This window comes from Penicillium hordei (genome assembly GCF_028827395.1).
Source record: "Penicillium hordei strain IBT 12815 chromosome Unknown utg000004l_segment0_segment0, whole genome shotgun sequence".
In the NCBI taxonomy this organism is placed as follows: domain Eukaryota; kingdom Fungi; phylum Ascomycota; class Eurotiomycetes; order Eurotiales; family Aspergillaceae; genus Penicillium; species Penicillium hordei.
This window is the reverse complement of record NW_026623145.1, coordinates 895,995-907,904: the sequence shown is the minus strand read 5'-3', so window position 1 is coordinate 907,904 and position 11,910 is coordinate 895,995. Positions and strand designations below refer to the sequence as shown.

The 11,910-nt window shown below is 50.3% G+C and overlaps 2 protein-coding genes across 2 annotated transcripts; both read left to right on the top strand.

Moving 5' to 3' along the window:
• Positions 1 to 2,906: 2,906 nt before the first annotated feature.
• Positions 2,907 to 4,904, top strand: has1 (ATP-dependent RNA helicase HAS1; the record flags this gene model as incomplete). Its single annotated transcript, XM_056898670.1, has 4 exons — positions 2,907 to 3,474; positions 3,550 to 4,271; positions 4,328 to 4,588; positions 4,650 to 4,904. 4 exons carry the CDS (start codon positions 2,907 to 2,909, stop codon positions 4,902 to 4,904), a joined length of 1,806 nt encoding a protein of 601 aa, XP_056750746.1.
• A 1,932-nt stretch (positions 4,905 to 6,836) lies between these two features.
• Positions 6,837 to 11,805, top strand: N7537_007614 (uncharacterized protein; the record flags this gene model as incomplete). Its single annotated transcript, XM_056898669.1, has 2 exons — positions 6,837 to 11,591; positions 11,659 to 11,805. The coding sequence occupies 2 exons, from the start codon at positions 6,837 to 6,839 to the stop codon at positions 11,803 to 11,805; spliced, it is 4,902 nt and encodes a 1,633-aa protein (XP_056750745.1).
• Between the last annotated feature and the right edge of the window lie 105 nt (positions 11,806 to 11,910).

The following is an 11,910-nucleotide window of genomic DNA, read 5'->3' as shown; positions in this document are numbered from 1 at the left end:
ATAAGTCGTTGCCTACTATGGAGTATGCACGCTCCATTGTGGTGAATTTCGTCCGGTGGGGCCCCATCTTAGCTGCCGCTTTTATGAGGGCGCTTCTGAATAATTAGCCTGGGTAAATATCAGCCCATGTATGTATAGGCATTTGATCTAGGATATCAACAGATAGATATTTTCGTATAAATCTCTAGCGCTTGCAGTAGCGCTAAAGCTATGAGGGCACAGCGCTCAATGTATACTATTGTGATTTAGTTACATGGTATAGACTCAAAGACTGTGATATCGAAGAGGGAGGTGGACGATGTCTAATGTTCATCCCAAGGACAAAGCTGTTGACAATGCTAAAGAAAGAGTTAAACAGGGTACAACCTACGAAATATGATTTTGATTCAACGATCGAACGTGGTCTTTCTTACGACATATAAAAGGACTACCAAAAAACGACTAAACATGCGAAGGCCGCATGTGTGGCCTATTCTTGCTACAACGCCAATAAGAGAGAGAGAGAAAGGGGGGGGGGGGGGGGGGGGTCTAAAAAGAGTACTAAAAAAAATACGCTACAAGGCCGCTTTGCGGCCGAATATTCTTGTGTATGAACAAATTGCCTTTCCTGAGATCTGGCGTAGTTGCAGGCAAGTCAGTTTTCTGTTCCTCAATAAGAGGCCGATAAGACAGTGACTATCTAGCTTGACAGCCTACTAGTAGTGTCAGGTGTGCGCACGATTTTACTATAAGAAACACTAGAGAAAGGAACCTGGGGTAGGCCTCGCAGATTGGAACAGAAAACCGAGAGTAAGTATAAAATTGCAAACAGAGTGATATATTATTAGCACTTCGTATACCTTGAATAACCCAATTACAGCGAAGGCAGAGATTTTTGGCCAATGGCATGCAATGATAAAACGACGAATCACAGAATGTCAGTGGGCCCCAAAAATACCATGTAGCTAGACCCCCGTGGCTTAAGCGCCTGACAGTTAAGAGAATACATACTAGTACTGGGTCGTACAGCCGAATACGATGGTCCCGACATCTGGACGTTTCAATATCTCATTTAGCACATTGTACTCCGTAGCCACGGATTAACAATGTCGTACTATATGAGATTAGAGGCCGAGCGGGAAATCAAGACGTCATCACGCGCACATCAAAAAACGTGATTGTTCTGATCATCCCTTTCTGGTGATCAGGGGGTGACAATTAAACACACTAAGCAAGCTAAACAAATTCATAATAAAAGGGGGAAGGAATATGATTTGACATAATTATACCAAGCTCACAAATGGTCCATGCAGATGGAGGGTCCTTCATTTCTGAAACAAGTCTGATCCGACCAGATGATGAAGATGATGGGGCCTTTGCCAACCTTGGAAACGAGGCTGTGCAATTGTATGAACGCTAATGTCGGTAGATTGGAATACTATGTCGATCCTTATATTATGCCTATGTAGTTTGTTGGTGTTATTTTCTTTTATATCGTCTTAAAAGGAGTGTACTACATCGTATGTATTATCACGGGAGGTGTTCTGGATCTATAAGGGAATAATAGAGTCTAATGATCTTCCCGGCTCTAGAATCCTGGGGAGGACTAATAATAAATTATAGTTATCTACGATGTTATTATATTGCTCGGGAAGGTTTGCCCCCGGATTTAAAACCATCGGAAACATAAGAGAAAGTTATCCGCCAAGGACTTCTTGGCTTTCCTTCCGTTTTGGCGTTTTGCTCAATGAGTAAAACTGAGCAGTCTGATTTCTACCTAACGCTCAGTGAGCACCGTGTTGTGAGTTTATGTCAGTTCATCTGGTAAAGGGGGAATTATCCTTCACATCGCAATATCAAGGTTAGTCCTAACAGATCCAAAAGAGGATGATACTTTTGTTGCGTATATTTCATTCCCGATGATCAAACCCTCCGCAATTGCTCAATTACTAATTGTCGTACAACTTAGAACTGCAAACTTGAAGAGGTTGATCGACTTGGACTAGGTGTTAATCTCTTTATCACATGAACGCCGCTCGATTTGGGTAAAACCCGGGATGGAGAGCCATGTAGAAGGATAAGCGTGTAGTATCAACACATTACAATGAAGCTGAGGCAGTATTTCTTCTTCTTCTTGGAGAGGCTACCCCAGAGCAGATTGTTGAAAATGGCCAAGAATGGCCAAAGATGAAGTAGCCGATGTTTGATGAGATTCCCCCCCCCCCTAGTTGGTGTTATACTAGAGTATAGACGGTAAAAACGGCTTAATATCTGCAAAACAACTTTTCCATGTATAACCCTTGATGATGATACCCGAGTACTCTGTAAGCATATCGGAGACCCATACCCCTGGACAAAGACAAAGAAGCCCAGCCCTTGGCACAAGACATATTTACGCAACAACTGAGCAGTCACTGAGAACATGCCATACATACCACAAAATCTCAGCTGCCTAACTTGAGGCCAAGATACCGGCGCTTGCACAGCCTTCTGGCCAACATTCCGTCCTTGTTTCACTAGGTAAAGGAGGAACCCACCAGGCGCATATCCTGCTCGGCATTATTTGCTCCCGGGTGTAAAAAACATCGATAGTCTCTAAAATATAGTGGCCTTAAACTTGAAACACATGTGGATTTTGTAGTCTTGAAGTCTTACATCCAAGTGATGATTGATCATAGGAGATGGCCAACATCGGTCAATATTTTCCGCCTCATAGTTAAGGCACTAACTGATGGAGTCTATCAACACGTGATGTGGAGTTCTGCCACATTTGACCGATTAGAAAAAAAAAAGTAGCAGAATGATTTCCGCCCGCAGAGATCAATAATCTAGACCTGCAAAACACAAGGCCCAGGTGATACGAGACAAACCCCTGATTGCTTTGTTCCAGTGTCAATTATTACACTGTCGCAGGACCAATCAACAAAATGCCTGGCCCCGTGGACACCGCAAAGTCCATCAACAAGCGCAAGAGAAAGCACGGCTCAAAAGCAGAGAGCGATGTCGCCAAGCCCGTGGAAGCCAAATCCAGCCCTGCAGTGACCCCGAAAAAGAGCGTTGCTTCGACCCCGAAGGCTTCAGCTGAGAAGTCTACCAAGAAGCGCAAGGTCAGCCCTTCACCCAGCGCCGAGGAAGAAAGCGACGACGCCGAGGTCGTTGAAGATGTCGAGGAGGTAGATGCGGAGGAGAGCAGTGATGCTGAAGACACCGAGGCTGCGAATGGTACGGATCTTCCTACTATGGAAGATGTCCGTTTGCCCCAGACCGAGGGCAAGCTGCAGAAGTTCACCGAGCTCAACCTTTCCGAGAAGACCATGCAGGGTATCAACGACATGGGATTCACAACCATGACTGAGATTCAACAACGTACCGTTCCTCCTTTGCTTGCTGGACGGGATGTTCTCGGTGCTGCGAAGACCGGTTCCGGAAAGACTTTGGCCTTCCTGCTCCCCGCTATTGAGATGCTTCACGCCCTACGCTTCAAGCCCAGAAATGGTAAATTCCTCTTTCCATACCTTTATTTGATATTTACTTGCCATTGGGACTGGAGTTTCTAACTTTTCGATGCAGGTACTGGTGTTCTCGTCGTTTCCCCTACTCGCGAACTGGCACTGCAGATCTTCGGTGTCGCCCGTGAACTTATGGCCCACCACTCGCAGACATACGGTATCGTTATCGGAGGTGCCAACCGTCGCGCTGAAGCCGAGAAGCTGATGAAGGGTGTGAACCTGCTCATCGCCACACCCGGTCGTTTGCTGGATCACCTCCAGAACACCCAAGGATTCATCTTCAAGAACCTGAAGACCTTGGTCATTGACGAGGCAGACCGAATTCTCGAAGTCGGTTTCGAAGATGAGATGCGCCAGATCGTTAAGATTCTGCCCAAGGAAGAACGTCAGACTATGCTCTTCTCCGCCACACAGACCACCAAGGTCGAGGATCTGGCCCGGATATCCCTCCGCCCCGGACCGCTTTACATTAACGTCGACCACAGCAAGGAGCACAGCACAGTGGCGGGTCTGGAACAAGGCTATGTGGTGTGTGAGGCAGACAAGCGTTTCTTGCTTCTCTTCTCATTCCTCAAGCGTAACCTTAAGAAGAAGATTATTGTCTTCTTCTCGAGCTGCAACTGTGTCAAGTACCATGCTGAGCTTTTGAACTACATCGATCTTCCCGTTCTGGAGTTGCACGGAAAGCAAAAGCAGCAGAAGCGTACCAATACTTTCTTCGAGTTCTGCAATGCCAAGCAAGGTACCTTGATCTGTACTGATGTTGCTGCTCGTGGCTTGGATGTATGTTTCCCAGCCCGCATTATCACGTTTATTCCATAATTGACTCAAAATTCCAGATCCCCGCTGTCGATTGGATTATCCAGTTCGATCCTCCTGATGATCCTCGTGACTACATTCACCGTGTCGGACGTACCGCCCGTGGTGCCGAAGGCAAGGGTCGCAGTCTGATGTTCCTCCAGCCTTCCGAGGTTGGTTTCTTGAAGCACCTCAAGGACGCACGTGTGCCTGTCGTGGAGTTCGAGTTCCCGGCCTCCAAGATTGTCAATGTGCAGTCTCAGCTGGAGAAGCTCATTGGCCAGAACTACTACCTCAACAAGGTATGCTATCTTCCCCATCCTCTTATTTATGTGTTATTTGTATACTAACGTACTTGTGCAGTCCGCCAAGGATGGTTACCGTTCTTATCTCCAAGCATACGCCTCGCACTCCCTTCGAACTGTGTTTGACGTGAACAAGCTTGACCTCGTCAAGGTTGCCAAGGGCTTCGGCTTCAATGCCCCGCCTCGCATTGACATCCAGCTGGGCTCCAGCCTCAGCCGCGATAAGAAGCAGGAGCAGCAAGGTCGCCGCACATACGGCAGCCAGCCCAAGAACGGTGCTGGACTGAAGTTCAAGCGGAAGCACAATGACTGAGAACAGACTGTATGAACATCAAAAGCGATCGATTGTCTCTGCATATTTATTTTAGGGACATTGGAGTTCAGCAATGTGGATATATCTATTTGGGTTTCAATTTTGTCCCCTTATTCTGTAATCATGAGAGAGATGGCGAGTTGAATATTCGTATGGCTAGTGGTGGGATAGTCGAATGCATCTTGCTCTATGTATAGATCGTTCTCTTCTTGTCGCCTCCTTGCGTCCTGATCAATGGTTTGTACTTACGGAGTACCGTAACCGCAGTAGCCAGACGCTCAGCCTAGGAGATCAGCTTGGGATCTGTTTGGTCAATTCCACATATCTAGACGCCAATCAGGAAACCTCTGACTGTGCGATAGCCGTAAGGATTACTCCTTCTCTCACGGAATGCCACAGCAAGCATTCATTGAGCCATGTGGGCTTCGGACTTTTTCCACGTGGGAGGGGCTTACCAAAGAAGAATAAGAGAACTACAGAAGGGGTATGTACAACAAAAATCCACATACTATAAGAATATCCTTACAGAAGTACGGAGTACATATTGGTACCTACATGTAGTCAGTTCTGCAAACCTCCCATACCTGCCGAAGCGATCCAATTGGAAGATGTCAATCTTACACAGTATTGAGGACAAGCGATCGTTTGCCAATAACAGAGCCAAATTTGGAAGTAGCTCGATTGCCACTAATGCACGAGATGCAGCAAGTCCTCAACCCCCAGCTGCGCAAGTAAACTTGATGATAATTGCTTGTGCCCCCTTGCAAGGGCTACGTATAGTTCTGTCCAGTCATAGAGTGAGATCACGGATAGTGAATTTGGGGCCAAAAGGCGGGAAATAGTGTCGGTGTATTCCATATCCCAGCGATAGGCCGACCATTTTTATAAATCCCACAAGAAACCCAATCATTCCAACATGGAGAGGTTGGTAAGGTTGAAAGCCTGAGCACACGAGTGTGATGAGTTGGCAGATGCTGGACCCAATCATCCGATCTCCAGGGTCTCTGTCGTCTGGGCGACGGTGTGCTTGTTCCGGTTCCTTTGCCTTGTCTTTTGCGGGTCTCACGGAGAACTGCGGGTGGACCTTGTATGTCCGTGTGTGACGGGTACGAAGTGTTTTGTCATTTTCAGGGTGTTGATGGAAAATTGTACTCCGTATGTTGCGTTAGGTGGGTTGGATTTGCCAAGATTACCCCCAGCCACGAAGCAGAGGTTATACAGAGTAACGTTTTCAAGATTGGGAGATGGATACCTAGGTCAATGATTGATATTGAAGATGGGATATAAAATGAAGTCAAAAAGGAGATGAACCAAGGAACCAAAAGACGATCCCGAATGGATCCCACCCCGTTTGTTTACAACAGTACCTTCGTAGTACATAGTAGCTATCGGGTACTCTTTGTATGGTGGCCCACGCGGCTCGGGACCTGGGATGTACAATTAACACATCCAGCCTCTTCAATTTTTTAAATTTTTTTTTTGTGAGGCTGGGCAATTATCTTAATTATCTCGGGTACCGGCTGATATTCGCCTGACTATCCCTAACTATCCTAACTATCCTATCCTTTGCTTCATCTTTCATTCCTAGAGATCTTGAATTCTTTCCCCTTTTCTCATATTTTCATGTGAGGGATCGGCGAGCTTCGACTGTAACACCTTTGGGCTCACCGTTGCTTTTCTTTCTCCCTCTCCTTCCTAATCCCACATTCTTAATTCTTCCCCACTGTTCCGTGGTCTCTGCGCTGGTACGCTCTCAACTCCTATCAAAATAATTCTTGGGATCTCTTCTTGAGTTCCTACAATTTATCACTTCCCCGCTATCGTGCCAACAAGCGCGGAGCAATAGTGATCACCCCAACAACACTCCCCTCATCCTCCCATCACCTTGGTCGAGCACGGAGCATGCGATTGGGTTGAAGACGCCTCACCATCATGGGGGTCAACACCCGCAGACCGATTCTTCCCGCCCCCACAGAATCCATCATCGATACGGGGGATAGCGCAACGGGCACAGATCTGGCAACTGACATTTCTCGCCGCACAGACAAAACGTCGTACTCTATCCCAGACGACGGTAGCCCCATAACTGTCTCCACTCGGCGACAGCGGGACCGCGAAGAGAAATTGTCTCGAGCTCAACACGATTCTCACACCTCATTACTCATCGAGTATTTCGAGGGCGGCAAAGGTTCAAGCGGCATTGTCTCTCGTCCCAGCGTGCGAGTACGTGTTACACCATCGTCGGCGAGAAAGTCCAGGGACAGAAAAGACCACTTGCAAATCACCGAATCAAGCGGAAGCGGTAGCCGCAAACCCTCATACACCCACCGGATATCCTTACCATCACCATCCTCAAAGCAAAAGCAATTGGACTCGGTCGCAACGGATGACCACAGCCTTGCGTCGAATTCAGCTGAGGAAGACGGTCATCATTCATCACGTCGCGAGCCGGTAGAGATCGAATTTGTGAACCGCGGACAGGAGAGCGAGATGTCTTCCCTCTCGCAAGACACCCGATACCTGCCCATGTCATCGGAGGTTTCGTCCATGCCGCCGGACAGCATGATCAACGCTTCGTCGGCGGGTCCCAGGCGAAAACGTAGCCAGAGTATGGAGCGTGGTTCGCCCCCTGAAGATGAGGGATTGCTCAAGACCCCTCACCGACAAAGAAGTCGCAGTTTGAGTCATGAACGAATTGCGCATCGTGTGGCAGAAAAGCTCACCGAATCGCCGCAAGAAGCTTCAAGCGGCAAACAAAAGAGCAGGGGCGGCAAGGATTACCTCGAAGCCGACACAAAGCCATCCCGTCGCCGAAAGCACAAGTATGCGGAAGAGGATATCACCAGTCCTGAATCTAGTCTTCTCAGCACATCTGCAGTCTCTTCAAACCACAAGTCCGATCAGTACTCGATTCGCTCCGGTGCATCCAAGACCTCTATTAATAACCCCAAATTACTCGAGACGGTTGAAGATGCTATCAGGAGATTGATCCTACCGGAGCTAAAGGAGCTTAAGAAGGACCAAAAGGTCATGACCAACAAGAGCAAATTCGACCGGGACATGGCTACATCTTATTCATCTGGCACGAGCTCCAGAGATGAGCTAGGCCGACGTCTCTCCAAGCACGCTAGTGCGCCGGATGTCATGAAGCCCAAAGTTGTTCTGAACAAGGATAGCAAAGACGAAGGCATTGTTCTTTCTCCCGAGACGGCTCCACGAAACACAGAGCGCAAATCAAGTAAAAGCAGTGAGAGCTCCGATATGGCGGTGAGATGGGCCAATCGACCCGACTACACCGAACAAGACAAGATCCGCAGGCAGAGGAGCAAGGGTCTTCGCGACGCTCATGCTGCTGCCCGAGTCGGCTCTGCTCTCACAGCGGCTTCTCTGAAGCATCACGACTCCAACTCTAGTCTCGGCAGAAAGGAGCGCCGCCGAAACAGTGGCTCCCGGAAAAGTGGCTCACGCAAGAGCACTGAGAGTATGAACTACAACGAAACCGAACTTGTTTTCCAGAAGCACAATGTTGCGCCAATGCCAATGCACAGCGAGATCGACTCCGAGTTAACCAGAAACTCGTTGCTCTCAGAGCGAACGGCAAGTCCCACTCCCGAAAAACAGCCCTCCTACTTCGACGTTGCTCGCGGGTCACCGAGGCAGGCCATGTCGCCAGCTTCTCGCACCCCAACTAGAAATTCCGTCGACTCGCGTTATGAGCTCGGAATGCGCCATGGCAATCAGTCGCACCATAATATCTCGGTGCACAGTGCTTCGGAGCGTGACCTACATCACCAGAGCCAATCTCCTGGAACTGACGGTGGTAACTGGGCAATTGCAGCTGCAGCCGCAGCCAATCTCCTTGACGCCGCTCACCCCGGACATAACGAAACGCAAACGCAAGATGACTACCACAATGAGACCACTGGCCGCGGGCTGAGCCCCATTCAGAGTATTGCGAGTGATCATACCCAGACTCACTACGACAATTACTCGGCTCACGGCGAGCAGCAAGTTGACAGAAATCATGAGGTTGAGCCTCGACTCTCCATTGACACTCTGTCATCCGCCCCCAGTACAAACCTCGCGAGATCCACCCGCCAGGGCACCAGTTCACACAGCCAGAGTGGAATTTTCAAACAGCACAGCCAGGAATCACCTGGGCTCGGATACGAACATTCGCTCCAGGGCTCCCAAGACAATGGATTCTATGGCTATGACGAGGAGAGCAGGCGCTCTGGAGACAGCGATGTTGACTTCATGGATAAAGTCAAAGAAGGCCACCATGTGGCTACTGGCGTTGCTGCTAACCCTCAATTTATGCACCCAATCGCCGTCGAATCTGCAGTCGCTTCCTTGATGGATCCCTCTGTCCTTGAATCTCAGATCTCATCCACGAACCGCTCGCAAACCGATATGGCTCAACGACCACGCAGCCGAAGCCCTGAAAAGGTAGGAAGCGAAGTCTACCGCGGAAGCCCCTTGAAGCAACGCCAGGATGCTTTCAATGCCGATGAGACCTCTTTCCCTCGCCGTATGGGTGCTACATCCCCCCCTCAGAGCGTTACCCAGTCCTTCGAGGACATAGACGACTCTGCTATGATGGCTAACAATGCCCCGCGTGAAATGCAGAGTCCTCACCCAGATGCTGAAAGCCAAGAATCGGAGTCTGAAATCAACACCAATCCGTCCATTATACAGGGCCCCATTGGTGGTGTCGCTCAGGCAGATCACTGGGGATACGATTCAAAGTCTCCGCCGGCAGATCACTACTACGATACCCAGATCGGTGGATCTAAGGGCCTCAATGCTGAGCAGCAGATAGGGCTTGATGCGGAATACTACCAAACTGCTCAGAATATCTTCGGTGGCGATGACTACTCTGCCCACTCTGGCGAGAATCACTCTGGCGAGAATCACTCTGGCGAGAATTACTCTGGTGAGAATTACTCTGGTGAGAATTACTCTGGTGAGAATTACTCTGGCGAGAACCAACCCCGGCCATTGTTTGGTACCCCTCCTGGTGCTAAGGATGAAGGTTATGTTTCGGCTGCCAACCCCATGTCTCCCAGCATCGGGACCCCGAAGCAAGCTAGTCGAGGACTTGCAGGTGCGGATGCCGCTGGAATGGGTAGTTTCGATAGTTCTGCTGGAGCAGATGATCCTTTTACCTCTGGCAATGAACGCCACTTCAGCGGCTACTCTCACGGTGTTGGTTCACCACTCTACGACAGTGCCACCGGCCGAGGTATCGAGAGAATTCAGTCTCAGGATATTGTGGCTCTCATGGATCATTTGACTGTTCGGGATGCCCAGCGGAATGCTAGAGATACTGAAATTCTGGTTACTTTGGTTCGAAGTGCTGCTGAGATGCGCACCTCCTTCGAGCAGATGAAGAGATTCATCGCCGACCAAGATGATCTCATCATGGACACTAGCGACAGGGGACATGAGCGGACCCACAGGGCGCTTGGTGGTCCCCGGCCATTGCCCCCCAGCGCTCCTCGGAATCGGCAGCTGAACACGGCTGACGAGGAAGACAAACGGAAGAGTATCTTTAAGCGTGCGCTGAAGGGATTGAGCCTCAAGTCGGGCAGCGATTTGACCAAGATTGAAGGCATGCTCGAGCAGTTGCTTGGCGAGGTTGAGGCCCTGCGATCCGGACAAGATGGCTTCAGCCCTCACAGTGCCACCAGAGTGGGAAGCATGGAGCCAAGTGGGTACGAGACTCCCGGTCCAAACGGAGCACCTGTCGAGACGAGCCGCTCTCCCTACGGGTCCAGCTCTTCTCGCCCGGCCAATGGACAACGCAGAGATTCGGACCAACGAGTCAGCACCGTCCACGAAGTTGACGAAGACCTTGAGCTTGACGATAGTGACCAGTTCCTGACATCACATCTCCCTGTCCGTGATGCGCCCCATCACGAGCGGTCTGGTTCATTGCCCCTTAATACGCCTCCACGTAAGCCAGTGGCCACATCAGCTCGCAGCACCGAGACAACCCCCAAGGCCCGCAAGCACAAGTCCAGCAGCTCGTCCATTTTCCCGAAGATCTCCCGCTGGTCTAAGTCCACGGCCACCTCCATGGGCGATGGCATTCGCAACAGCATCCAACCCTCCCGCAAAGAACGTCCGACCTCAGATGAGTCTCGATCTGGGTCTGATCTCGCACCCCATGGCGCCTACAAATATTATGATCCCCAGGGAGACGACAGAATTCGATCCACTTATACCTTGGCCGACGAGCAAGATGAGAACAGACCCCCTTCGCCATTAGTTCCTTCCCAGGTGTCTGAGGCGCCCAAGTACCGTGGCCACCGTGGGAGTCTCGAGCTGCAGCACCCCCAGCCTCGACAAGGCCCAACCGGACGTTACCAGTCCCGCCTCGAAACCGAGGCCCAGATCTACGGAGGTCCAGTTTCTCCCGCTGGCTCAGACCAGTGGGAATCCAACCCTAGCCTGTCTGCGGCTAACCCTCCCCAAAACCGCAACAGCGGTGTCAGCGGTGCCACGCGTCTGTCCCCGATCTCCGATGCAGGCTACTCGGAGACCAGCTCCCGCGCAACCCGTACACCGGGTCCACCCCGTCCTCCTAAGGTCAAGGACGCGGGTCCTCTCATTCCCGAGCGTCCACCCAAAGTGGCCGATGACGAGGAACCAGCTTACAGCGGCGACCGTGCTGTTTCCAGAGTATGTATCCCAGAGCCTGCCTCCTTACCGTTTCAATCGAGCAAATTCTAATTTTCACCCTCTTCAGAGCTCTGCCATCCGCTCTCCCCCCACACGCAAGCCGACTGGCCCGCGTCCTCTTACATCCGCCGGCCCCTACAGCCCGGGCAATATCAACCGAACCCACTACCGAGGCAGTCCCGCGCAAATCGACTATGAAGACGAGCAATATTGAGACTTGCATTGTGATACCCCTGGGTTGATATTTTCAATCTCCGTTTCCATCTAGCGCTTTTATCTTTTCTTCATATTCTCCTTACGACAGTCATGACCGTTCATC